At 37.3% G+C, this 27,660-nt stretch overlaps 1 protein-coding gene across 2 annotated transcripts in view; it reads left to right on the forward strand.

Annotated features, from left to right (window-relative positions):
- Vav3 (vav guanine nucleotide exchange factor 3) overlaps positions 1-27,660 on the forward strand; it is a 336,756-nt gene that overhangs the window by 302,938 nt on the left and 6,158 nt on the right. For both annotated transcript variants that reach the window (XM_015998110.3, XM_006979446.3), the window contains exons 23-25: positions 3,788-3,904; positions 4,464-4,551; positions 11,600-11,729. In XM_015998110.3, coding sequence (XP_015853596.1) covers positions 3,788-3,904; positions 4,464-4,551; positions 11,600-11,729 — 335 coding nt within the window. The remainder of the gene's footprint in view (positions 1-3,787; positions 3,905-4,463; positions 4,552-11,599; positions 11,730-27,660) is intronic.

The raw sequence follows: 27,660 nt of genomic DNA on the forward strand, positions 1-27,660 counted from the left end.
AACTGTTGAGACACAAGAGAGTGGGCAGGTTTATACAAAGTGCTTCTTTTTAAAATGTACTCTTGCTAGTGTGTAAAATTCTGTTGAAAATATAACCAGTTAGAATAACATCAAGATGCCAAGACAAAGGAAACACTTTAAATATAGGAATTAACAAAGACATTTCAGAGTAAAAATTCTAAATTACATTTTCTTCTCTTGAGCAATCTAGACAGTTCATTCAAGTAGATGGTTTCATGTAAAATGTCTTCAACTTGGGAACAATTATAAACTACTCAAGTAACTTTGAATTTTAGGAATATGAGACTCAACAGCATCTGTTTATATTATCTGTTATTTATTTCCATCTTTAAAGTAGGTTTATCCTGTCAAGTAAATATTGTGTCTATAGACTATGAAATAAAATAAAATCAACAAGACTTCTTTCAATAGCCCATGTTTTATGCATGAGATATATGAAATGCTGGGATATGGTCTGAAGTTGAAGATAGGGGAGCTTCTTGAAGTCTGAATGTGGTAGATGCCAAGGCCCCTATGGTTTTTTCCCAGTGTCAAATAACCTGCATTTTTACACTGCCAAGAGACAATGTTGTTAGGTGTATTACATGGGAAAACAGAACCACACAGGGCTCTGACTTGGAAAGGCCAGGCCTAACAGAGACTGGGGAGATGGCGCTCTGAAAACCACTTAGATTAAGGAAAGTCTTTATATCAAAGGTGAGAAACCCTGTTTCCTTCACATAGCTTAGATCTGGCATGGAGCAGTTCCTCTCACACTGTACCCTTTCTTTGAATGCAGAAATGAGTTTAAAGAACTCTAAAGAAACTGAATAAACTCAGTAAAAATCCAAACCCCTAACATTTGGATATCTCCCAGCCCAATTATCAGATTTTTGCCAAATTAGCAGACTTCTGCACAGTGGTGTACTTTTGGACCTGCACACATAGGACCCTCCCTCGTTCCTGGATTCAGCTTCCTTATATATGAACAAACAAAAAAGTGAAACCAGACATTTGAGGAAAACTTTGAAGTAAGTACATAACAAATATTTTGTAAGAGGAATGATAAGAAAATGGGAACGCTTTTCTCCCTATTTTTATTAAGAAATTTTTTATTCATTTTACATACCAAACACAGATGCCTCTCTCTTCCCTCCTTCCACCCCCTCAGCCTCCCCCACCCCTTAACTCCTCCAAAAAGGTAAGGCCTCCTGTGGAGAGTCAGCAGAGCCTGGTACATTCAGTTGAGGCAGGTCCAAGCCCCTCTCCCTGCATCAAGGCTGTGTGAGACATCCCATCATAGGTAAAATGGAAATGCTTTCATCAATTAAGAAGTATAGGAGCTTGGGAAAATGTTGAAAAAAATTTCAAAAATACCAAAGAAAGAAATAAGATGGGAGAAATGTTTTAAAATTAAATAGTTGACATGAATTCTTGTTAGTATTCAACTTATAAGAACTTCCTAAAGAAAAATAAATGCCTAAGGGCATCAATTACTAAAGAAATAATACAAAATTTTCCAGAGTTAAATGCCATGTATACAGTTTGGAGATGCTGCTGAATCCATAAGAAATTATTTTATCATTAATTTTTTTTAGTATAGAAAATACAAAATCCAAAATTTTCCAAGAGAAAAAATATCAGGTCACATCCAATGAGTCAGAAATTAGAATGAAATCAACTGGAAGTTAAAAGATAACAATGTAATGTCATTTAATATTTAAGAGGTAAAATTATTTCTCACTTGGAATTCTATCCCAACCAAAGTACAAATTAAGTGTTGGGTAAAATGAAGTATTTCGTAAGTGTTGGGCTTCAAAGTATTGCATCCCATACTCTATGCATAGGAAACTTAATGATGAATTTTTACTCCAAGGCAAAGAAAAATGCAGAATCCAGGAAGGGGGCAGCAGGCTTAGTGGACAGGAAGAATCAATTAGTTTAAGTGAGTTGGGGACTCAGAAGCCATTGGATTAAGAGTGAGAACTTTGCAAGTAGAGTATATAACATTGAAAATGTATTGTTAGGGAGTTTATGTAGATAATTTGGAAAGAAAACAGCCTAAACAGAAAAAAAGTTTGTGTTTACCTTTTTACAAGTTAAATATTTTTAACTACTACCCTGCTCAAAATGGGCCTGATGATGACTTGGCTTCACAATAATCTGTCACAGAGTATGTCTGAAGAAAAGTGGCTTCCCTTCCTTATGCTCAGAGTTGTAAGTTAATGAATTGTAATAAAAACATAATTGTTTAAAATATCTATGTAGAAATAAGGAAAAAACAGGTTAAATATTTGACCCAGGACTTGGAGTAGAAAGCTCATATGATGGACTACTGCTTTTCATTGTAGTGTAGATTACAATTTTTAAACTATATTTTAATTATATTAACACAACTTTTGTGTACATATATATGTATATATACATACACACATACACACACATATATAACATATATTTGTGGTGATGGCCACGACAATAGGGATACTGTAATCAGAATGCTGGAGTGAGGGTTACATATGCAGGACAGTTCTTTAGATGGATAGACAGGATGACTCTCTAAACCTGGATGACAAGATCAATTGTGTTGATAGAAGTGTGTGTCCATGCAAGAGCATGGTCTATGAGGGACCTTACAAGCATAAGGAAACTGACAATCTCTAGATATAGAAGGCTGGAGAGTAGAGATGCAGAGGTTAGAAGAAATACGGCTGATGAGGTAAGCATGAAGCCGACTCTACTAGATCTTAATAGGTCATAGGTTATCATAACTGCCTTTAAAAAAAGGTGCCATTGCTACAAAATGCCATTAACTCCCCTTTATAATTGGTGCAAGATTGCCTGCACCTGTCTTCACAAACTTTCCTTAAATGTCTTCTGTGTACATATTAAATAAATGGTGTAGATTAAAGGCTGAAGTTTATGCTGAGTTTATGATTCGATATGTGAGTCAGTTTTCTGGAATATTAATTCATGAATAGCTTGAAAAGAGCCAATCCAAAGGTAGTTCCCTTTTAATTTCAATTGTTCTGGATCTTTGATATTACTTGCCCCTATGTGGTATGCTTACATTTGATACAAAGAGTCATACAAGAATAATTTCACCCAGAGTTTAGGTATTTTGCTATGATGGTTATTGTTTTGATGGAATTCGGCTGTGCTTAAGGCCCATATAGTCTAGGGAAACTTGAACTCTGGTTTTGAAAAAGTATCTGCTTTTGAAAATAATTCCTTCATTACTTCCTGCTTCTCTAGAAATTTGTCAAAATTTATGAACTAAGATAATTAATCTCACATCCAAATAGTAATTATTTTAAAATAGTTTAAATTATACCAGAGTCTTTTAAAAAAGGTCCTCAAAAGATATTTGAAAATATACATAGGAAAGGTGAAGTTGTGTGTGTGTGTGTGTGTGTGTGTGTGTCTGTCTGTCTGTCTGTGTCTTCTGCAGGGCCATGCCTCCCATAGTCTTCTCCCTATGTGTTCCTAAACTTGCCACAGCTGTCCTAAACAGTCTTTCTGGTCTAGTATCTTCTGAGTCTTTTCTTTGTCTTTGTCCCTTGTGTTTATTGGATATTCACTGGTGCTCACTGGGTCTTTAGGCACTGTTTATTTTGCTAATGTAACATTGTACCACATTTGTGTTTAGACATATTAACGAGACTTTCTGAATTATTATTTAAAGCAGTGTAATTAGCATACAAGTAAAACCATGACAGATAATTATATTTAGCCTCTCTTTTCAGATACATTTATCCAATCTTTTTGTTTTCCTGTGTTTTGCCAGGTATGCTGGACCAATGGAAAGATTGCAGGCAGAAACTGAACTCATTAACAGGGTGAATAGCACTTACCTTGTGAGGCTCAGGACCAAGGAGTCCGGAGAATATGCAATTAGCATTAAGTAAGTAGGCCAAGTGCTTTTGTAGAAATAGATTTCCTGTGTTCATAACTGTGGAGGTCATGTGACACCTCTAACGCTGAAGTTGAAAACCAAGGTTCTAATTACAGCAGAAATAATGCAATTATCCAGACAGTTCATTAATACTGGAAAATATCTGTAAGGAAAACAGTAATGGGTGTTATAGGCTGTTAATTGGCATAATGGATTTCTTTCATAACATTATATTTTGTTTATTTGATATGTGTGTATTTCTAGTAAATTCTAAGAATACAAATTGCTAGATTTTGTCCTTTTTTGTACTCTCAAACTGAACTTACTAAGTAAATTAAGCACAATGATTAGTCACATCCAAATCTTCTTTCACTTCAATATTGGTTATATCTTCAACCCACCTGGTAAATACATTTTGTTAATTAGCTGTCACCATTGTATTGGCATAAGTATATATTTTGTCTTCAGAATTAATTCCTATAATGTTATTGGGGCATGCCCTCTGGTAATTATTGATTTCTACTGATTAAAAACACATTTATATTCATAAGTTATTCATTGCCCACAGGTACAATAATGAAGCAAAACACATCAAGATTTTAACAAGAGATGGCTTTTTTCACATTGCAGAAAATAGAAAATTTAAAAGCTTAATGGTAAATATTGATTATTTCTTTTCAATCTATAATTCCCATTTTCTACTGTTAAGTTAGTTTAACTCTATAATTTCTTAACAATGTTACCCATTGAAAATTATTTAAGGAGAATAATAGTGTAGGCTTTAGCAAAATCCTAATTTTCCAGGTTGAAGAATTCCAATGAAGTTTTACATTGCTCAAATGCTATTGCTCATTATAAATGAGGTTTGTAAGTTTAAGATAATATTTTAGAGTCTATACTACTCATGATTCTTAAAGCAATGGCCAACTCAATTATAACTTTCAGTTGCTTGTATGGGTGTTTGAGTGTGTTGTCTCAATGGCAAATGACATCTTTACTATGTGATCCTCTTCTTTTGTCCTCTGTCTCTTCACTAAGCTATTTTGTGTCATTATAAATTATGGGACAGAAAAGTGTTTATTAATAAAATACCTCCTACATTTAGGTGTATTTCATACAAAGTTTAATATAAAGTCAATTTAAAATTTGTTTATATTTTCTGCTATTATAAATTATCTGTGTAATGATAGTTCTCATTCATTACATTAGACAAGCATTAGTTATTTTATATTTTTGCTGCATACAACAGTTGATATCGCAGAGAAATTTATTTTGATTAGAATGCATTTATTAATTCTGTCAATTTATAAAAATCTCAATAATAATTTATTAATAAAATAATAAAATAATTTTATTAATAAGTATGGTGTGTATATGTCATACAGACCATATATACATATTATATACACACTATTAACAGTGAAGAAATTTTATTTTCTTAGAAGAGGCTACAAGTCTATTTTTTTCCCACTTAGGTAGTTTCTTTAACTAATATAGAATTTAGATATATGACACAAGATACATTTGTAGCTGCTAAGATCTTTGATTAGTTTGAGAGGGAAGAATCATTGATGTAGCTATCAGTCAAATGATATATACTTTATCTTTCTGTAAAATAACAGAAATCACTTAGGAATACAAATGAGTTAAAATTGAGTATAAGAAGGCTTACAAGCTCAGCCAGCTTGAATGCCTTATCTCAAAACCATTTCAAGATAGAGATCAGTGCCTTAAAGAAATCAAAACATCTTGAGCTGAGAGAACAAGAAATAGGAAGAAATCTATAGACATAAATGGCACATTTGAAATTTAAAAGCAAAGGACAGGCAGCATGGACATGTCTTGAAAAAATGGAAACTCTTGTCAAATTGGTAACCAAGATCCAGGCATCCTCACTGCTGGAAGTAACTTATATGCCTTGCACCCATCAGGCTGTGAGAGAGAGCAGAGAGTGAGCTTGACCAGAGGAGGTTCTTTATATAATAAAAACCTAGAAAGGATGTAGCAAGTGGGTGTACAGATGATGAATGACAGGCACAGCTCCAGCATGATGAAAGCGTGCACGGGCACTCCACATCTCTGCAAGACATGCCTGCAGAACTTCTTTAGGTGATAATGAGGCTTCTTCACAGTGTTACAGTTTATATGACACTTAAAAAATGCTGCAGGGCCAATGATAACTGCTAGCCCTCCAGACATTGAAAGTAGCAAAGGGAACTCTCATCAGAGAAGACACATAAGAAGGATGAAAGGAATGGCCATTGGAAGGGGTCAGTCAGTGCAGCTCTGTGTCGCCTTGGTTCAGCCCAAGGAAGTCCTTTAGCAGGGAATGTTAGGGATGATAAAAGCTAGTGGCACCATCATGAGCTGTAGATCTTCTAAAGCCATGATTATACTAAAGTGAATAGACATTCCATTTTAAATAATTTGTATCCGAGACCATAAAAATTTATTCACTGGTCCCCTGGAAAGGGAAGTAAAGATACATGTCCCAGAGTTCAAATAAGTGTCACAAAATCTGTGTATCACTCACAAATGTCACTGTTAGGGATGCATACACATGCCTATGTTATTTTCTTTCTTTCTTTCTTTCTTTCTTTCTTTCTTTCTTTCTTTCTTTCTTTCTTTCTTTCTTTCTTTCTTTCTTTCTTTCTTTCTTTCTTTCTTCCTTCCTTCCTTCCTTCCTTCCTTCCTTCCTTCCTTCCTTCCTTCCTTCCTTCCTTCCTTTCTTTTTTTTTCTTTTCTTCCACACCTGGAAATCTTTTCAGAAAAGCTCAGACTATAATGGTTCAAAAGAGGTAATTGAGAATTATTAACAGCAAAAACACAGAAACTAAAAAGAAAAGAAACCAGCTTAAGGATATTTGAATAAATAAATAAAGACAAGAAAGAGAAAACCTTCTGTTATAAGCAAAGACCTTTTGCCAGGTTTAGCAAATAATTACCAGTTGTTGAAGAAGCTGCTGAGCTAGTTGAAGTTAGCACTACTTTGTGTTCATATGTTGAATAAATTTATTTTGAATCTTTATTTTTAATTTTTGGAATTGTGTATTCAATAAATTCAATAAGCAGATAATCAGTGATATTTAGGTATAATCAGTGATATTTAGGTATTATAAATATTTTTAAATTAAATGTTTTACTTTTACAAAAGACAGACTTGGATTCTCATAAAACAATTTAATAGAGCAAGGCACAATGTTTAAGGTAGAACTCACAAAGAAGGGCACGTAACCTTATTTTGAATCTTAAAAGACTCAGTCATGGTAGTTTTAAGACACTTCAAAATAAAATGACTCAACTGATCTAAAATAGCTTACAAAATAGGACATGCATGTGTGCTAGAGAACTCAAGATAGAGGTATGCTATAGACCTAAGCTGGGAAATGCCAAGTGGATACTTGCCAAGAAGAAGTATTTCATATGATGGTAACAGATTCTTTCAGAAGATGGAGGAGGTTCTAAGATGTAGGGAGTATCTTTAAAAAAAAAAAAGGTTATACAATCTGTAGCAGACACAGTTTATTGTGTTGTATTACATTGCATAGTTCCCATTGCTGTAAGTATTGGTGTGTGGATTTGAGCCATTCCCCAGGAGTAATTCAGTATCTCAATATCTATGTTACATTATGCTCTTCTGCATATGAACCACAGTATAGTGTGGAATAAAATATTTATCAGAAAGGATATGAAACACAAGCAGACTTGAAAGCTTATTTTAAATTAGCTGATGTCTCACAGAGAAGGCTGTATTTGGTGCTTGGGACCAGAGCTTCTTCCCTTGGGTTTCAATAGCCTGGTTAATCAAACTCTTTGTTTTTCTTCGTCATTAAGTTCCAATCCTAAATGACTTTCAGATTCCAGATTACAAGGCATTAATTTTGTTCTGATTTTCATGTATGCCAGACAAGCTATATCCAAATGCTGCTTGTAAGCCATCTCTACAGCCTGTTTCCTTGGTAATTGGAATGGCTGGCCCACACTCATTATTTCCGAGTTGGATTGTTGACACCACTGTGTCGGCTGCGATAAGGGAAGCTTAGAGATTTCTTTTGTTTAGAATCATCTTATTTGCTTGTTGTACCTGAAGGTCAATGACAGCTAAAGCAGGGGTGGATTAGACTAAACTACAGAGAGCAGAAAGCCAGGAATTGGAAAAGATCCACGGTGGTGCTCCTTAATTCTACTCAGGAGCGTCTTAGGAAGATTTACCTGCCTAAGACTGTAAAAATGTAACTAAAATACCATCCACGTTTGGCCAGGTATTAAAGACTGTCTGCAGTTTACTAAACTGCCTGACCCAGGTTCTTAGACAACCCTTTTTTTTCCTTTTTTTCTTCTGTAAAAATATTATATGACTGCAAATCCTTTTATTCTGTTCAATAATTCAATAGTTTATGGCCCACTTCTCATTAATCTTAATTAATAATGATTTATAACAAAATTTATAAAATTTATATTCTCTCTCATAAAGTTAAATTGAAGTTCAAAGCTGTTGAACTACATGATTCATTTCAGATTTGTATTTATATTGTCAAGCAAACAGCACATCTTAATTGAAATGTAAAGACTAGAGGAACAGCTCCTTGGTATCACTGTTATCAGTGACGCCATATGCAAACACATAGTTTTCCTTAAGTGTTTTATTTCATTATCTAAAAGAGACTGATTATATTTCACTAAGGACATTTTAACTTCTGAACTATGCTTGCCAAACCATGTCAAAAATCAGTATAACGCAAATGCCATATTCTCATATTGGTAGCCATTTCCAAGATCCAACATTCTATTTGGTGTTTTGTTTCTTTTACCCTTTGTTTTTAATGGTTAGTCAAATTCTACATCCCTTTGTTTCATCAAGCACTCCCATTCTCTGGATACAAAGGAGAATACATACATACGTACATACATATGCACATACATACATAATACATATGTACACACATACATACACAGGTACACACATACATACATACAAACATACATACATATGTATGCACATACATACATACATAAATACATACATATATACACACATACATACACACATACATACGTACACACATACATACATACAAACATACATACGTACACTCACATAGACACACTTTTAAGTTATAGAATTAATGTATACAAAGAAAACAGAATTGCTGGTATGTCATAGCAAATATGACTTTCATCTGCTTCCCTTTTCTGTATTTACATTTGCTATTTATTAATAACTTGATGTGACTAAAAGGACTCACTCTGGACAGATGTAAGTAATGTAGTAAATGAAGATAATAAATAAAAAAGAAAAGGACACGACTGCTCCTAGGTATGGTGGGAGGTAAAGTTTATTGTAGATAAAAGGGAGAGCATAGCTAGAGGCAGAAACATCTGGGAGAGTCCAGAGTGGACACAGGCCTGAGCTATGTGAGGAAGAGGGAGAGTGGAGATGGAGAGCCAGACCAAGAGGCCAGGAGGGTGAAGGGTAGACCAAAAATGGGCAAGTAACCAAAATGGCTGGATTATATAAGAAAGGGCAGCCTAGCCCCTGGTCTGAAGAGGTTTAGGATAGGGGGCAGGGTGTAGTAGGCCAGGAGGGTCCTGTAACAGGTAGCAAAGCTGAAGGATGTAGGGAGAACCAGGTGACCAGTGTCCACTTTGATATGTTAATGGGCACCTCAGCCATTTGTCACTGGTTTGAAACTTAACATATGGACTGCACACAAGTTGGTTAACTTTACCAAGTTTCTTGCATCCATGGTTTGAAGCTCATCTCATGAGGTTCTTAGGTTAAGATGCAAGAAGACACATAAGGGCTTGTTACATGGAATAATGGTAGTTGTGATGATTACTCATATGTACCAGGCATGATCTGTGACCTGTGTGAAATGTTTTATGGCTCTCATTTTCCAGGCATGGGAAGTGAGAAAAAAGAATCTTCATCTGCTTTATCCAGTGTTTTAGATGTATCACTGCTTCTAATTTGTTACTGTAACTGTGGTGTGTGTGTGCACGCGCGTGTGCGTGCATGCACACATGTGTGTGCATGTGTGTGTTAAAATGTCTGTGCTCTATGCACAGGTGCACATACACAAGAGGAAGATAGCAGATGTTGTAGTCCCTTTCTCTCCACCCTATTCACTAACAGACCCTGGAGCTAGGTTGCCAGCAGTGAGTCCCAATGTTCCTCCTGTCTCCTCAACCCCATGGTTCTGGATTTACAGGCACAAGTGTGACAATGACCTGCTTTCTACATGGATGGCTGCCATTTGAAATCAGGTCTTCACCTTCATGCTTCTGTAACAAGTGCTTGTATTTGCTGACCCATGTCCCCAATCCGTGACAGCGATTTTCACTTTGCCACCTTTATGTCTGTTCTCAGCCCCAGATCTCCCCATCTGAAGTGATCCCTTTCTCATTGCTAACTATTGGGGTTTTTACCTGGTCTCTGATTTAAAGCAAGCCACCTCCATCTTGAAGTCTCCTCGTTTCCCAGTTGAACACATTGAAGGAAGTATGTGTGTGTGTGTGTGTGTGTGTGTGTGTGTGTGTGTGTGTGTGTGTGTGTGTGTTTGAAGTCTTATAACCCTTCACTTTCCCTTTTAGGGAATCTTGTCTTCAGCATTTTCTGACCCCTGGCACTCCCAGCACAATGCAGTGCACAGCACATCTTACTTAGACAGACGAGAATAAATCATTGATGATTCATTTTTTTTTTTAAGTTTTGAGTGGGTACTGGCCTGATTGATTTCTTTTAGGAAATTTGAACTTAACCATGGACTAGATGTGTTGGATCAATTGACAGTGTATTTTTTTTCAAATAATGAATTGCTTCTCCAGTCCTTTTTTAGGGTGCTATAACAGAAGCATTGGATAATTTATTTAAAGTAATTCATTTTTATTTTCATTTTAACTATTTATCAGCTACTTTATATCTGCCACATTCAGCTACTGATAGTATTTTCATTATGAAATTGTTATTATTTCAGTTCATAGTAGAGTGATTCAGATTTGTGTAGAATCTGAAGCCGAGATTTTTCTGAAGATTTAGATTGAAATATGGTAGAAGTTTGTATTAGGCCTTGAGCTGTTTAAGACACATTATTTCTATACAACAATTAGAAAGAAGCCCCTGTTGCCTTCTGTCAATACTGGGAGACACTGAAAGCTGAGACACACATTGACCCCTCATCAGCGTAACCCAGGCATGATACTGAACAGTGTCCAGTGCTTATCAACATTTCTCTTAGCTGTGGAAAAGTACATGTAGTATTAAGTTTGTTTTTCTGATAAGTTGAAAGAAAATGGGGGGGAAGTAGAAATTGCTATCTAGTCAGGCAAACAGCTGTTCTTTTCATTGTTCTTCAGAAAGACACGTCTCTCACTAATAACAACAATAATTGCTACTCTGAGATTGAGGTTTAGCATGGCTTCTTTTCAGTACCACATCTGACTGAAGATAAACATGATACTTTGCATGCCTGAAGAACAATATAGGGTAACCATCGTGGATAAATGTCTCCAGTAAACTGGATAGTTGCCTGGGTGGGAGACAGATCCATTCAGATAGCAGGCAGAGCTCTCCTTTATACTTTCATAGATTTGGAAATGTTAAATGTTAAAAATGATCATCCTTGTATTCTATATAATTATGGATTAAGGAGTTTATATGAGAATAAAAGTATCAAAACCTCTCTTTAATTGGCTCTCTTAAAGGAACTTGTGGAGTACTACAAGCACCATTCTCTTAAAGAAGGGTTCAGGACCTTAGATACGACGCTACAGTTTCCATACAAGGAGCCAGAACATTCAGCCGGACAGAGGGGTAATAGAGCAGGCAACAGCTGTGAGTATTGTAATTGAGAATACACTTTTTTTCTTTCAATTTTTGGTCACTTAAGGGCATGGAAGCAAAATAACATTAAACATCCTCGTTCTGAACTTTGAAATATAGTCAATTAATATGCTAATGCAATGAACAGACACCTTTTTTTTTCTGGAGCTAAGCAAAGTTATAAGGACCGAGAGGTTCGTCAATGTGTCGAGTTATCGGGTTTTGTGCCAAATTAAAAATTATATCCGTGTTAAAATAGCCATCACAATGTAAGTGATATGTTAATGTGTAAAATTTTATACTTTTCACTGGATTTTATATTAGCCATGCTCTCTTTAATTTATACATAACATGTGTGGCTGTAATGCTATTTGAAGAATAGTATCTAACAGATCTCTTCCAGTGTGCCTGGAATCCTAACTCTGCTAATGCTCCTGTTTCAATCCAAAATTTGAAAGGATTAACACATTTTGTCAGTAGTTTTTAAGCTATACATTGGTCACTTTCTTGAAGAATGTGTACTGCACTATAAATAATGATAAAGGATGACCACACACAAACACACAGACATACAGCTGCATCACTCTTTCAATGAATTCAAGTCACAAACTTGCTCTGCCTCACCATTTCATGTGAAGTAACCTTCCCGGACATAGACGCAACCTAAGAAGAGAACACTGTAATGAAAATGTAAAGAAAACACGTTTTTACTCCCTTGTTAAGAAATCTTAACAACAACAACAACAAACCGAAAACAATAAAAACTACTTTGGGGGAGAAATGAAAACAATTTTACTACTGTTAAGATGAAGAGGTAGTTCTAAAAAGGATTCGCACCAGTGTAGTATCACTTGAAGTTTATTTTTCCCCTAAAAACTTACACTAAAGGGAGCTCAGGTTTTCAACATCAGGAAAATTCCAAGTACTTCAGAATGGTATGGAAGTCATTTGTCACATCAGCTGAGAGGTGGTTTTTTGTTAAATTTTGTAAAGCTTCATGGTTTTTCTCATAATGGTCATTGACATATGTCCAAACCCATGAACTGAAACTAGTAAGAAGGCACTTTGTCTTGAATGTTTAAATACCTTTGCAGTTTCACCTAGTTTATCAACTTTATCTATTTGTAGCTCAAGATTGCCCGATTATCTGAGATTCTCACACAGGCCATACTTTTTACTCATTCAAAATGAACGTTTAGCCTAAAAGGTGGTTTTCCTACAAACTTCTTAGAAGTCTATCTAAGTTATGACTTCTGACCTCTTTTTATATGATTCCTTCTTTTAGATAAACATAAATTTAAACCCTTTTTCTTTTCCTTATCTGCCTTTCCAGTGGATGGGCATAACCAAATTGCAGAAGAGGTCATCTGCATGTGGAATAGTACTTGAATAGTTTACTTGGTTCTGCAGAGCCCTGTGGAGGAGTGGGAAACAAAGACGACATTACCAGAATGAGGAAGGTCACGAATCCACTATATCCATACTTTCCTTGTTTCTATGACCAAATAATGTCAAGAAGCAACTTAAGAAAAGTTTGTTTTGGCTTGCAGTTTGAGGGGATACAGTACACCACAGAGGCTAGGACTGGCAGTGTGTGTTCCAAAGTTACTAGAGGGATGCTGGGACACTCACCTACCCTCACCTTGAGAGGAATCAGAGAGTTGACAAGAAGTGGAGCCAGACTATAGAAATCCAAGCCCACCTCCAGTGAGTAGCTTCCTCCTACAAGGCTCCCAAACAGTGTTGCTAACTCTCCGTACACAGCACACACTAGATTTCAAAGGGTTGTATAAGCTTATATTTGTAGTTCTCATAGAAGCCTGCATTATGCTTTGATGCTTCATAAGTTTTTCTTGCTAACTTTTTATTAAGCCTTGATTTAGGATTAGTCCTTAATGAAAACAACACATGTATTTTTTTTTCTTAACTTGTGCTGCATATTCTGTACACAACGGTTGCTTGCGGGCACTTTTAGTCTTCATCCCTGCTTTATAGCCTTGGTCATGCTGCTGAATATCTAAACATAACTTTCACCAAGCAGCATTGCCTTAAGGTACAGATTTAGGGTTGGAGAGATGCCTTCACAGTTAAGAGCACTGCCTGCTCCTCCAGAGGTCCTGAGTTCAATTCTCAGCACCCACATGGTGGCCCACAACCATCTGTAATGAGATCTGGTGCTCTCTTCTGTCATGCCAGCATACATGCAAATAGAGCACTTATATGCTTAAATAAATAAATATTTTTAAAAAGATACAGATTTAGACCGAGATCTTGCTTCTTTATTATTTTCAAAAAACAATGTAAGATGCAGAGCCAGTAAGGTAAAACCCAGTACCTTCTTGTGTTCTCCATAGAGGCGAGCAGCGAGCTCTACTTCTTCCTAGTAGAACTGGCTGGCTAGTGATAGCAGTGGCTGGAACTTGTGTAGTCACCTTGGAAAAGAAAGGCTTGGCTCGGTTTTGAAGTATGTAAAGTATGGTAGGATTATGGCAGAATTAGTGTATGCAGATGAGAAATTATATGTAGAAAGGTACTAATTGGTATCAAACATGAGCCCATAGTATCAGGCAGGGAGCATTATAAGTTAGAAAGCCATCTTGTGCTATCTCTGGACTGTCTTCCAGGGTGTCAGGATAGTGTGGGTTGTTTTTGTTGTTGTTGTTCTTTTAATAGCTTGAATGTTTCCAAAAGAGGAGAAAAAGAGAAAGGAGAGGGAGAGAAGAGAGGAGAGAGAACTCAGAGTGTAATGGTAAACTGATTTCCCTCCATAGATAGGAAAGTTATCCAGTTTGAACTTCAGCCTTCCCATCCAAAGAATGGAGAATGAGATTGGAAACTGTATCATGTTCTTTGAGAAATCCCACCCTAATTTTATTTCTTTGAATGCATGGGAGGAGGTGGTGGAGTGCAATTCTGATGGATCATTATGCTAGCAGAAGTACGGGATTTCCTAGTTTGTGATCCCAAATCAAACCTTAAACATTTCGCCAATTCGTATTTATGGAGAATTAGGTCAGTACCAGAATATAGTTGCATTATTTTTTTTAATGAGTGACCATAGTTATATAAGGCAAAAGTCTCTCTCATGATGACTTACCAAGTATAAAAGGAAAAACATCAACATCTTAACCAAGTGATCCAAGTTAATATCGCCAGAAATGTGCTATTAACCCGGACCACTTTGATGGTCCCCACTCTGCAGTTGCATAATCTCAGTCTGACCACGTGGAAGCATCAGACAAACAGGAATTGAAAGGCATTAACAAAGAATCAGTCTGGGTTTGTAAAAATGTCAAAGTAATTAAGGGCAAAGTCTGATGATGCATTTCAGATCAAAGACAAACAAAGAGATAGGATACCTACAGAGCATGGGTAGAATTCTGATGAGGTAGGCAGCACATTTTGTATGTGCTATCATTTATGTTGCTATAAAGGGCACGAGTAGGTCAATTAGTGGAGTTTGCATTTATCCTATATATTAACCAGCTGGATTATATCAGCACAATTTTCTGCTTCTGACAATTGTGCTGTGGCTAGAACAGCGAATATCTTTGTAGGGAGAACATACTGAAGAATTTGACAGTAAAAATGTATTATGTCTCCAGTCTGTATTCAAATGGCTCAAAAACAAGCATAGACTGGCAAAGCAAACATGGGAAGATGTTAGTATTTGGGTACCGTGAATGAAGTATATGAGATTTGTGTGTGCTGTTCTAGTCTCTTTCCTAAATGAATTATTTTAGAATTAAAAATGGTCGATGTGCAGAGAACCCTATCTGCTGGCCACGCCCAAAGGGATCACAGGAAGGCAGCAAGATCTATTTTTCACTAGCGCCAAATGCAGAGGAACCTAATCACCGATTTGGAGATGTGTAGAACACCTGTACACTGAGTGATTCTCAAGTAAAGCCTTGCTGTGATCTCATTACATCTGTTTATTTGTTCCGATACTCAACAAGTATTTAACACTTAACCATGTGCCAATCCTTGTGCTAGATGCTGGAGCTACAATAATAAATAAGACAGTCTGGGAAATGGGAACACACAAAAGACAAATAAGATAATATAGAATTCAATTAGCCTTCTGAAGCCAAAGAACATAAGCTAATGTGGCATTAGTAGGAAGGGCATATCCAGCCTGTGGGTATGGAGCAAGATTTTTTGAAAAATGTCATTTAGGATAAACTTAAAGCATCATGTGAGGTGGTGTGCTCCAACAGTTCCACAGCACAGTAGCTTTGTGGAGGTGCTAAACTGTGCCACTTGTGTTTATTAATCTCAATATTGTGTATTATTGCTGTCTTATTCCTGAGAAAGCCTGACAATTTTATTAGTTATATTGCAGCACAGTAAAGGATAATATTCTTTTAAGCTCCTTAAATATACACTTAAAATAGTTGAGCTTTCTGCTGTTCTAATTCAACATGACCATATTCATCCACTCTCATTTTATGATTGCTTTATTTTATGCTCAATCTTTTGTCATCTTTTCACTCATCATTTGTGTTTGATACCTAATTTTATTCTGATAACCTTAATATTAGTTTTAACCTCATATTAGTCTCCTAGGACAGCAATAAAAATTACCATACAATGACTTTAAGGAAAACAACAGAACAACAACAACCATCAGAAATTACTGTGTGCTCTGGAGGCCCAGTGGCTAAAGTCTAAGTATTAGCCATGTGTCTATGGGCTCTGGATGGCTGAGCAATACTTGGTATTCCTTGATGTATAGATGTGCCATTCGAGTCTGGGCATCTTCCTCTCTCCCTTCTGTATGTCCTTGTCTTTTCACTTAGAAAGGCAGTTGCCATTGAATTTAAGGCCCTCCCTAGATGGTTGGTTTTAACTTGAGATCCATAACATCTACCAAGACCTCTCATTTTTTTTTAAAGTGAAGTCATATTCCACAGGATCAGGCTGGAAATATCTTTATATGAGTGAGGGGGAGACTGCTGGACCCATGGTAATCTCACTGTGTTGATTTTAACTATTTACCTAAAATTTATCTAAAATTTACCAAACTGATTTCCACTTTTGTTGTGTCACTGGGTAATAAAGAGACTTTGAAACATTGGTGCTGGCAGGCCAAGTGCTGCAGGTGGGCATTTTTGGAGAAATGGGCTTCACATCAGTGAAGTACTTTCAGTGGGTTACAGCTTTGCCCCCATGAAATGCACCCTTCTCTTGAGAGGAAGCACTGTGAACCAAGGCATGTTCTCAAGCATCTCTGCAGAGTCGGTTGTTTGAAGCAGGGCCTGAAGTCTTCAGTGTAGAATGTGAGAACCAGAGAATCCTATCTGATCTTCAAAATTTGTCAATTAATAGAACATGACATTATCAATACCCTTTTATATACATTATGTTAAAATCTCCAGTGACATATTCCACAAACCTCCAGCCCTGCAAAACAAAAACAAAAACAAACAAAAAACACTGTGAAAGCTTTGCCCTGTCAATCATGTCTACACAGAATGATGCAAGCTTGGTGTAGTCCTGTGGTGATAGATTGTGTACCTGAATAAAATTGGCCTGAAGATCGGAGAACAGAACAAGCCATGAGATTAAACATAGAGGCCAGGCAGTAGTGGCACTCACCTTTAATCCTAGCACTCAGGAAGCAGAGATCCCTCTGGACCTCTGTGAGTTTAAATCCACCCTGGACTACATGAGATTGACTCAGTCTAGGAGAGAAAACAGAGCCAGGCAGTGGTAGCACACACCTCTAATCCCAGTACTGGGAAGCACACACTCCTTTAATCCCAGGAAGTGATGGCTTGGCAGAGAAAGTTCTATAAGGCGTGAGGAGACAGGAACTAAAGGCTTTTCAGCAGAAGCGTCCCTTTCAGCTAGAGGCTTTTTCAGCTGAGGAAGCTCAGTTGGCTAGAGGCCTATCGGTTGAGGATTTTTTAGGCTAATGAGTTGGTGAAGTAAGAGGCGGTAGCTGTGACTTGTTCCTTTTTCTCTCTGCTCTTTCAGCATTTACCCCAATATTCTGGTTCCAAGTTTTTATTAAAAGACCTATTAGAAATTCATCCTACATAGTTCCTTACAACAGTGGTTCTCAACCTTCCTAATGCTGCAGCCTTTTGAGACAGTTCCTCATGTTGTGGTGACTCCAACCATAAAATTATTTTCTTGCTACTTCATAACTGTAATTTTGCTTCTGTTATGAGTTGTAATGTAAATATCTAATCTATAGGATATCTGATGTTTGACCCCCAAAGGAGTCTCAACCCACAGGTTGAGAACTGAACCACTGCCTTAGAGGAAAGAGTTTGTTTAGAGTTTCCTAGTTCATCTCACCACAGACCACTGCCTCTTGGTGTTTAAATTTGATGCTCTGCTCCTTACAAGAGTCAGTAGGTGTGAAGCACTTGGAGGACTGTCTGGCACGTGGGCAGCGTTGGATGCTTTGGCTCTTGCAATCACTACTGCTGTTCCTGACACCACTTCCATATGTTCCACGCTGATGCCCAGTGTGAAATTTTATGTTAGCCTCATTTGGCAAATTTAAAACACTGGTAAAGCCCTTTTACTTTCCCTGGGTACTTTGGTCCCCTACTTCCTGGGTTTCAGCTCAGCTCTCTCACTGTGTACACTATGGGATAAGTTAATTGGATCATTCTCCTGACATTTTCTTACTTTCCTCCTTCACATGTCTATGATATCCACAGATGATTCAGTTCTCAAGCAACTAGTCAACCAAAACTGTGCATCATTATGATTAGGGCATGCTGGGCTCCTCTTTTTATTTAAGCATTTCAAGAGCTTCACTGGCTACTCTAAGACATTTTTGTTCTGAGGGTAATGGCTCCAAAAATTAGTAATCATTTCTGGGATCCCATAAGAAAATGGCTTACAGACTTAAATTCAACAAATTTAGATAACCTCATCCAAAGCTATCTTTTTAATATTTCATGGCTCAAAAAGCAGTACTTACATTCTTAGCAGTTCTTATCTTAGCAATGTCCAATCTTAGAAGTTTTATTTCTAAATTAAAAATTGACCTCAGTGTAGCTAATACATGTAATCATCCCATAGTGACTAGATTGCACTTGTGTGATAGCCCTGATTCAAGGATTTATTTGTCTAGTAGGTCTTGCCTAGAAAATATGCACACTTATCTAAATTGAGAAAATAATTTTTCTTTCTAAAAAATTCCATCAGGGTTGTAGCTTTCCAAGTCAATGCTGAGAGCTTTTATCTGGCTTGATCTATTCCACGGATACAGTACTTAGCTACTGAGTTCTAAGTTCACATATGACAACAAAAATTATCCATGCAACTCTCTTTGGTCCTGTCAGCATTTAGAATGTGAGTAGACCATCAGCCCGAGTTTTCATTTGTCCCTCTTTTTCCTTCATTCATTTTTCCCACATTCAGCATTTATCTGTTTACAGCTAACCCTGTAGTATATATACCTTTTGGGTGTTACACAATTACAGCCTAATGCCTTAACAATAAGTCTGAATGCTGCAGAGTTCTTCCAGGATCTAGGCACCTCAAACTTGCCAGCTCTGCAGGGAACTTTTTGAGCAAATGCATTTTATTGCATTCTTAGAAGGTGGTCATCCGTCTTTGCTTGAGCTATCACACAAATCATTCACCTTCTATCTTGAACAAATTTTTTTTCAGACATTAACCATAAATATGGCTCAGTATGGCTATTATAGCTATTTTTCAACTATAACAAGTACATAATATATATATTTTCCCACTGTACTATACTAACCTCAGAACATACTGTGAAGTCATCTCTTTATTTAATATAAATACCGTAACCTTTTTATCAGGTATGGTGTTTTCCTTTCCCTACTGTATATCCTTCTCCTACCCTTCTTTAAATATTTATTTTACCCCTTATCACATGAGTGACTATCAAATATTTAACCATCCTAGCTGCTGTTCTAGGAATACACTCCAATTTATCAGTACTTTGCACAATACATTTTGGTATAATTTGACTTGTTTACTAATTTTCCCCAGTGCAGAAGTCATTCTTCCCTGGAAATGGTGTTGTGTGTATGTAATCTCAGCACTTAATAAGCCGAGGCAGGAGGGCTACCACCATAAATTTGAGGCCAGCCTGGTCTGTATGACCAATTTCATGCTAGCTAGGGCTGTATAGTAAGCTAATTTACAAACAAACAAATAAAACCAAAGGACAAAATAATCAAACAAAAAAATAATAACAAAAACTATGCCACTATTTTCCAATTAATTTCCCCTGTCTTTTATCCCCTTATGTCCTTAAAGAGTATAGTTCTGCAGACTGGAATTAACCTAAGAACTTATTTTATCTTCTCTGTAGTTATTATATCCTGTTCAATATCTCTCTCCATGGATCATTCATCCAGTCCTCATCATGACCCTGCTCCAGAGCAAGCACTATCTAAATTGCTGGGTATATAGAGCAGTGAGTGAACAGATGAACATCAGCCCTTGTGGAGTTTATATGCTGGTAGGAAAGACAAACAATGGGTTGGGAAAGAATTATATAGTTTTAGAAATTGAGAATTGCTTTGGAAAAGTAACATAACAAGGCAATGATGCTCAACATGCTAGAGAATGGTTTGGGGTTTTAACTGGGCTGCTTGGGTATTGAGCAAAATTAGAGATCCTTTAGCCATGATACAGAAAGATGGATTAGCAGTTCTTATTCTACCATTTGACCAGGCTGACACCAACTACTACCCCTAAAGTTCTCCTTTCTAATAAGGCCATTCATATGACCAGAAGATTCTCCGCATTATAAATTCCTATAAATATCCTGACACCCTATCTGTTTGTAGAGCAACTAAAACCTAAAACTTTAGTCACTGAGTGTATAGATCATTTGTGCTGACTTAAGAGTTACTGAGAACAATGGGAGGTTAGGCATTACACTCTCTCTACTTACTAAATTACCTTCACAATTTGATCAGTGTCAGCCAGTTGTTTTTAAGTTGTATGTTGTTCCTACAATAAACTCTGTTTTCTTTCTCATTACATGGGGCCATGATTTGTGTTCATGGGTTTATGGAATGTCAGGGAAGGTTCCGATGTAAAGATCACATTTGCATAAAGGCACTCAGGAATGTAAGAGAGGAAATAGATGGTACATAGGCAGAACATGCACGACATAAGCAATGCCAGCAGAGCAAGAGGAAGACTATTAGAAGCAAGGTGCAAGACGTACGGAAGGCTAGACTCTGTGAAGTCCTACAGTGCTTTAAATTTGACTTTGGAAGAAAATGGGAAGCCTTTGGAAGAATTTAAACAAAAGAGAAAGCTCGTCTGACTTTAAGTTTTAACAGCATTGTTCTGGTTTCTGTGATGAAGAGATCACAGGAAGAATGGTCTAGGGAAACAAAGGAAGATGAAGACACATTAGGAGGTTTACCTTCCAGGAGAAGGTGCCATTGACTGGGACCAAAATATAGTCACTTGGGTGACAGATTTTGAAGATGATCCAGTCAAACTCGAGATAGCAGATGTGAAGTGGAACATTAAGAGAAGACTTGAGTATGACGTTAGGATTTTGAATCTGATGGTTAAGAGATTGGAGGGTTTTATTTTGTTTTCTGGCTTCCATGAAGCCTAGCATCTGTCATAGACTCTCACTCTGAAGTGGAGTCTTTTCATATTTGTATATAATTTCCATATGAATCTGTTTCTTCAATAACTTGTAAGCTCTTCTGAAGTCAACGGCTCTGAGTGTTTGTTTTATCTTCTTAAGTATCTTAGTGTAGACCTTGTACCTTAACAGTTTAAGAAGTATCAGTCAGTTATTCTTTTTTAGAGAACATGGATTTAGAATCCAATCCATATCACCAGAAAATATATGCCTATAAATAATCTGAATCCCCAAGGTGGTGTCAACTGTCCTATTTTCCATAATGATTGGGAAGACCTTGTGCTTCTTTTCTGGTTAATTGACTATATCTTTGCATGATGGAGCATTGAATAACATGCAACTGTTCAGTTCTTACAGTAATCTCATGCATAACTTTTCTTTGTTGTATCTTTAAATTTTGTGTTCAGAGATTTGTTCGCTTAGATGTCAGCATTCAATTAAATGGAATTCATCTGAATTATCCTTATTTTTTTCCAACAATAAGACATAAAATATATAACCAACTAAGCAAGAAGTTTTGGGTTTGTTTTCTTTGAGATAGGTAAAGAAATAGATATTTGGTAATATGTTATTGGATATTACTGGAAGTTCACAAAACAATGTCTGTGTTCTAAAATAAAATCAGGGTAAGGATAACAAATTTAAATTAAGCATTCATTAAATTCTCAGCATGTTTTCTGCTGTTAGGCCATCTGTACACAATCTTGACAAAAAAAAAATCCAACTTCCAGGACAGTTCATCAAAGCCTCTCACTTAGGAATTCAAGGCTTTGGGAAACCCTCTAGGCCACTGCTGGGCAGTAAGCACACATCATTGTCTTGATGAATACACTGACCCAATTCTTGCTAAAATTTTGTGTTATGTAAATTAATGTGAATCTATGTGCTGGTTAAAACTGAAAGTGTTAGATGATGTCTCAGGTACCAGAGAATAATTAACAAACACTTAAGGAAAAGGTCTGTAAAATAGGTAATGGATAATTAGGTGTTAGTTAAAAAATTAGTTCATGACTTGATAACACAACCCTTTAAGAAAAGTGTTGATTGAATTTTGTTTCTAATTTCAATGTTACTATAAATTGAATACACTTTGACTTGCACATGAGCATTGGTAGCTTGGTCAAGGCGGACTACAATGTTGTAAAGCAGGTCTTAGTTAACTTGATAGTAAAAGTATAGATTGGATATCAAGTCATTGAACTTTTAAAAAATTCTCCTGTTAACCTGTTCTTTTCTGTTTCTTTTTCCTTTAAATTAAAATAGTTCTGTGTTCTGTGCCTTTATCTTCCCAGTCAAGACTCAGAACCATATGATATCTGCTAGTGACTAGCCACTCAGTTATTATGGCTATGCGCATGTATTCCATTCCCAGTTTATTTAACAGATATCTTTGGTTTCTGCTAGAGAATTCTAGCACTTCAGTCTTTATTTTATTTGTTGATCTTTGAAACGTTGATAAGTAGTGTTATTATGCTCTTCATCTTTTGTAATTGCAGCCATTATGCCACTAAACTGAATCATTCATTTGATAACAATGTTCCATGAATGGTACCCCAGTAACAGTTAGGTGCTATGCATATGTCAAACAACCCTCCTCCAAGGTCTCACCAAGGAAGGTTGTCCTTTGTGCTGATGTGAAGTTGGAATGTTTGAAGAAAGAAAGTAAATAGGCCTTAATTGAAGCATGCACCTAACCAAGACCATGCCACTGAAAAGGAACTCATTGTTGATTTCATATTGTGTACATGTACACAGCCATGAGTGGCAGAGAGACTGCTCTAGGAGCTCCCAAAATAAAGAAGTATGAGTGGGTAGGCTGCCTGTGATGATAAACAGGCAGTGAAAGGAGAGTCCAGGAGGTGACAGCCATCAACACTCCCATTTGGATGTCAGTTCTCCTAGGCTCTTCCTAATTCTGTTCCAGGACATGCACCTGCCAGTGACTCCTGTGCTAAGGTGTCCTAATAATGTCTGATAGGATAAATTTAATGAAGAAACTTTTCATCTTTGCATGTGTAGAGACAGATGTATATCTTTCTAGTGTGGAGGTAACATAGTCTATAACTTAAATCACTCTAAAGAATATATTATCAGATGCCCAGCTCTGACATTACTTGTGTCTAGAGTTGAATGCATACTTTCCTAACTTAGCATGTTATCTTCAGTAGGTGCCAGGACGTTCAAATACTGATTTTATAGCATAAAAGAATCAAGGACCCAGAGGCAGAGAAAATTGACATATAGAAAGAGTGGCAACCATAAATCATGCTACAATGCACAGAGAAGTGGAAATCATCCCTATCAACCCTTAAAAGGCTTGGCTGAGAAATATATATGCAGTGGCAGAAGAAACTGATTAACCTTTTACTTTAAAAAGAGTCCTCAGGCAAACAGTATGGTTCATGCCATGAGACATTGGTGTTTAATAGCTGCTCAGCATCTCAGAAGAGTGGTTATTGTAGGAATGCCACTGCTTTCCTTAGAATGCCTAGAGAATAGAGCCTGAGTAGATTTCACTTTCTTTCCTTTATGTTTTGCCAGTTTTTTTTTTTTTCTTGGAAGTCCTACTGAGCAGATGAGTGAGTGAAATATGAGCTGAGACAATAGGAAGTAGAGACATACAGAATTACATAATCAAATACTGGGCTAAGATGCTTGTCTGTCGGGTGGAAGCTGTTGTATAGCACTGAGGCCTGTCCTGTATGAGATGCAGAACTGCTCTTGGCCTTCCAGGACTCGTGTCTAAGTGGAGCTACATATGCAGATGTTAAACAGCAGAACCCAGAAGTGCTGTCACACGACTGAATGCCCATCAGATGGCTAGGAGAGGACAAGAAAGGACAGCTAGAACCTGGGTTGGTTATCATGGATCTTGGGAAGGCTCTGATGTAGGCTTTTGAACCAGGGAGCCCAGGGTCAGGAGAAATATTCTAGAATAAACCAAAAGTTCTCAGTTGGAAATGTAGCTGAAAGCCACAGGGAAATAGGAAGCTGGTCCAGGAAAAAGAATGCGTACGTGAACTTTCTAAAAGGTTTGGTTAGAAAAGGGGGAGAAACCAATCTAATAAATTGTCATGTGATTCCACCCAAGAGTTTGAACTTCATAATTTAGCAAATTGATGAGAGAGTCTACATTTGGGATGAGTAGCTGAGAGGCAATGTTTAAAAAAGAAAACAGTTGAAAGCAAGAAGCAAGTTGGAGGCTGTTTGCAGTTATTGTGGTATATGCACCTGGATTGGGATAGCTGAGCTGAGAACTATGGGAGGAATAATTAAGCTGCTATCACAAAGGCAGAGGATGCTCAATGTAGAGGTTGGATAGGAGGAGCCTAACAGTGTATGATTTTGTAAGGTTGTCACAAAAGTGGAGTCATGGAAAGAAAAAAAAAAGGTAGGTTTCTTAGATTTCTGTCTTAATTAGGCTTTCTACTGATATGATAAAACACCATGACCAAAAGGTAACCTGGCGAAGAAACAGTTTACTTCATCTTACAGTTTGCAGTCTATCATCACTGAGGAAGGGCAGGGCAGGAACTCACGGCAGGAGCCTGGAGGCAGGAACTGGTACAGAGGCCATGGAGGGACACTGCTTACTGACTGGCTCCTCCTGGCTTATTTATATCACTCAGGGACATCACCCTAGGTGGCACTACCTACAGTGAGCTGGGTCCTCTCACATCAATCACCAACCAAGAAAATGTACCCCAGTCTTGCCCACAGGCCAGGCTGGTAAAGGCATTTTCTTACATGAGATTCCTTTCTCTAAACTGACTCTAGTTGTGACAATTATAGAAAACTAGCCAGCAGAGTTACAATGGGGAGATGGTAAGTTTAGTTTTTGACAGGTGAAATCTGAGATTATGCTGGTCTTCGGAGTAATGCCACTGAAAATGTTTGAAATCACAGGATGGAGCTAAGAGAGCCAAGGTCTATCTAAGAACCTGTTATATTAATCAGGGCAGTAAATGAGCACCATAGAGCCGGCAGGAGGGCTGAATATACCATTTTATTTCATTTATTTTTAATTATGTGTATGTATATATGTTTGCTGGTATTTACATATAGATGTGGGACCCCTGGAGGCCAGAAGACAATGTCAGTCCCCTAGAAGCTGGCACTCTAAGTAGTTGTGAGCTATTCAATGTGACGGACAGGAACTAAACTTGGGTTCTCTGCAAGAGCAGTGAGTACTCTGAGCCACTGTGCTGTCCCTCCAGTGTCCTAGAATTATGCTACTTTAGATCTAATTGAAGAAGTTTTGAATTCTAGCTACTTGATTGTAATGCAAATAATTTTAAGGTACTTAAGGTTAGATAAGAGAAAGCAGGAACCCACTACAGTCCTGTTGACATAGACTCACATTCCTTGGTAAAGCATTACCTATATTCAGACATTTTAGATTTTCTGATTGTAGACTGGTTATCTGTTTAATTTGTCTGCCTAGTGTTGAAGTTATTTAAGTGGCACTTAATTCTATTGTCATTGATTTCTCATTTCTTCCCTTTTGAGATAAGTTATCTGTTGTTATATTTCACTCTTAGCTCTTAGCTTATATTACTTTCATTAGAATTTTTTTTTTGAGAAATGCAGTCTTTTTTTTTTAATGAATGGAATTGGACCAGAGAAGGAATCAAATAGAAAACAGTCCAAGGGAAAAAAAAAATCCCATTATCTATCAGTGCAACGTGTAGAACATGGCTTCTAATCTAAGTTCTCACAGACAAGGGATCGGAGTCTAGCAATCTTGATATTACATGTTTGTCCTTAGTGAGGTTAGTTATGGGCTGATTACTTTCTTAGAAATGTCATCCTCTCTTCTCTCTGGCAGAGGGTACATCATGACCTCCAGAGGGTAAAAACAAGGGGCTGGGGAGATGGCTCAGTGGGTCAGAGCACTTGGTATGCAAGCACAAGGACCTGAGTTCAGATCCCTAGCACTGACCTAAAAGACTGTGTGGCCAGCCACACATAAGTCTGCAAACCTGATACTGTTAGAGACAGAGACACAAGGACTGATGGACTTTGCTAATTGACTGCACCATGATCCCAGGTTTAGTGAGAGACCCTATCTCGGGGGAGTAAGGTGAAGAGTGATAGATAGCAGGACAAAACTCTGTTTTCTGTATACATGCACACTCATACATCACATCACATGCGCACACACACACACACACACACACACACACACACAATGGGGGAGGCAGGGAGGGAGGGAGGGAGGGAAGGAGAAAGAATTGTCATTTATATTTCATAGTGGTAATTTAACTTATCATATTATAAAATTAACTGTGATGGCATGTAGCAGTGTATGTTTTTTTTAACTGAACAAGCAGATGGAATAGAAAAAAAATGTGAGACCATTCATGACACAAGAGAGTCAGACATCGGTCCCTGTGCATATGAGGGCTTCACAGTCAATGATTTCAAGAACAACTGAACTCCTCACAATTCCCTCAGCCAGTTTGCTTGTCTGGAGTCTGATAATATATTTAGTAGGTCACTGCAGCTGTTGGGATCCTAGAGAGCCCACTTTCAGATAACAGTACTGGCTTGTAGCATTAGGCAACTCCCTAAAGAGAGGTATATGGAAAGAAATACTGTCTCATCCCAGTTTGCTCAGTCCAGTTTTATTACATCTTTGATGATAATGTTTTAGGTTAGGTCTAGATACAAGTAACAAAAAATCTAAAACTATTGGCTTAATCAGGAAAATCAGTTTATTTCTCTGTCCTATAAAAATGTAGAAATAGCTCAGAGCTAGCCAAAAGGACAGGTTACCTGTGCTCCATAAAATCTTAATAATTCAGCTTCCTTTGAGTTCATTCTCTATCTTCCTCAAGGTAATATTTTCCCTTTTTATGGACTAACATGGCAAATTTCACATGTCAGAAAGCAAGATAGAATACTCTAGATGGAAAGATCCCAAGAGTTCCTTCATGATGTTTTTGCTTTTAATAGCTTTGGTCAGGACTGTTTAGTTTTACCAAAATGTAAGGGAGATGGGGAAATGAACTCTTCCTGCTGGCTGAACATGGTTGAATTCAACTGTCTACTAGATGGATGAAAGGGAAAATAAATATATGGATAAAGATTATAACCCAGGTCTTCCTTGCCTGTTCTCATGGAACCATGGAGTCAGCAAGTTAAATATTAGAGGTGTGTGAGCCACAGTGCTCATTGAAAAGAGCTGTGCAGCTGAGGTTAAGAATAAGGACCATAAGCGGGGTGGTGGTGGCTCATGCCTTTAATCCCAGCACTCGGGAGGCAGAGCCAGGCGGATCTCTGTGAGTTCGAGGCCAGCCTGGACTACCAAGTGAGTTC

The sequence above is a fragment of the Peromyscus maniculatus genome, chromosome 6, assembly GCF_049852395.1.
Source record: "Peromyscus maniculatus bairdii isolate BWxNUB_F1_BW_parent chromosome 6, HU_Pman_BW_mat_3.1, whole genome shotgun sequence".
Classification (NCBI taxonomy): domain Eukaryota; kingdom Metazoa; phylum Chordata; class Mammalia; order Rodentia; family Cricetidae; genus Peromyscus; species Peromyscus maniculatus.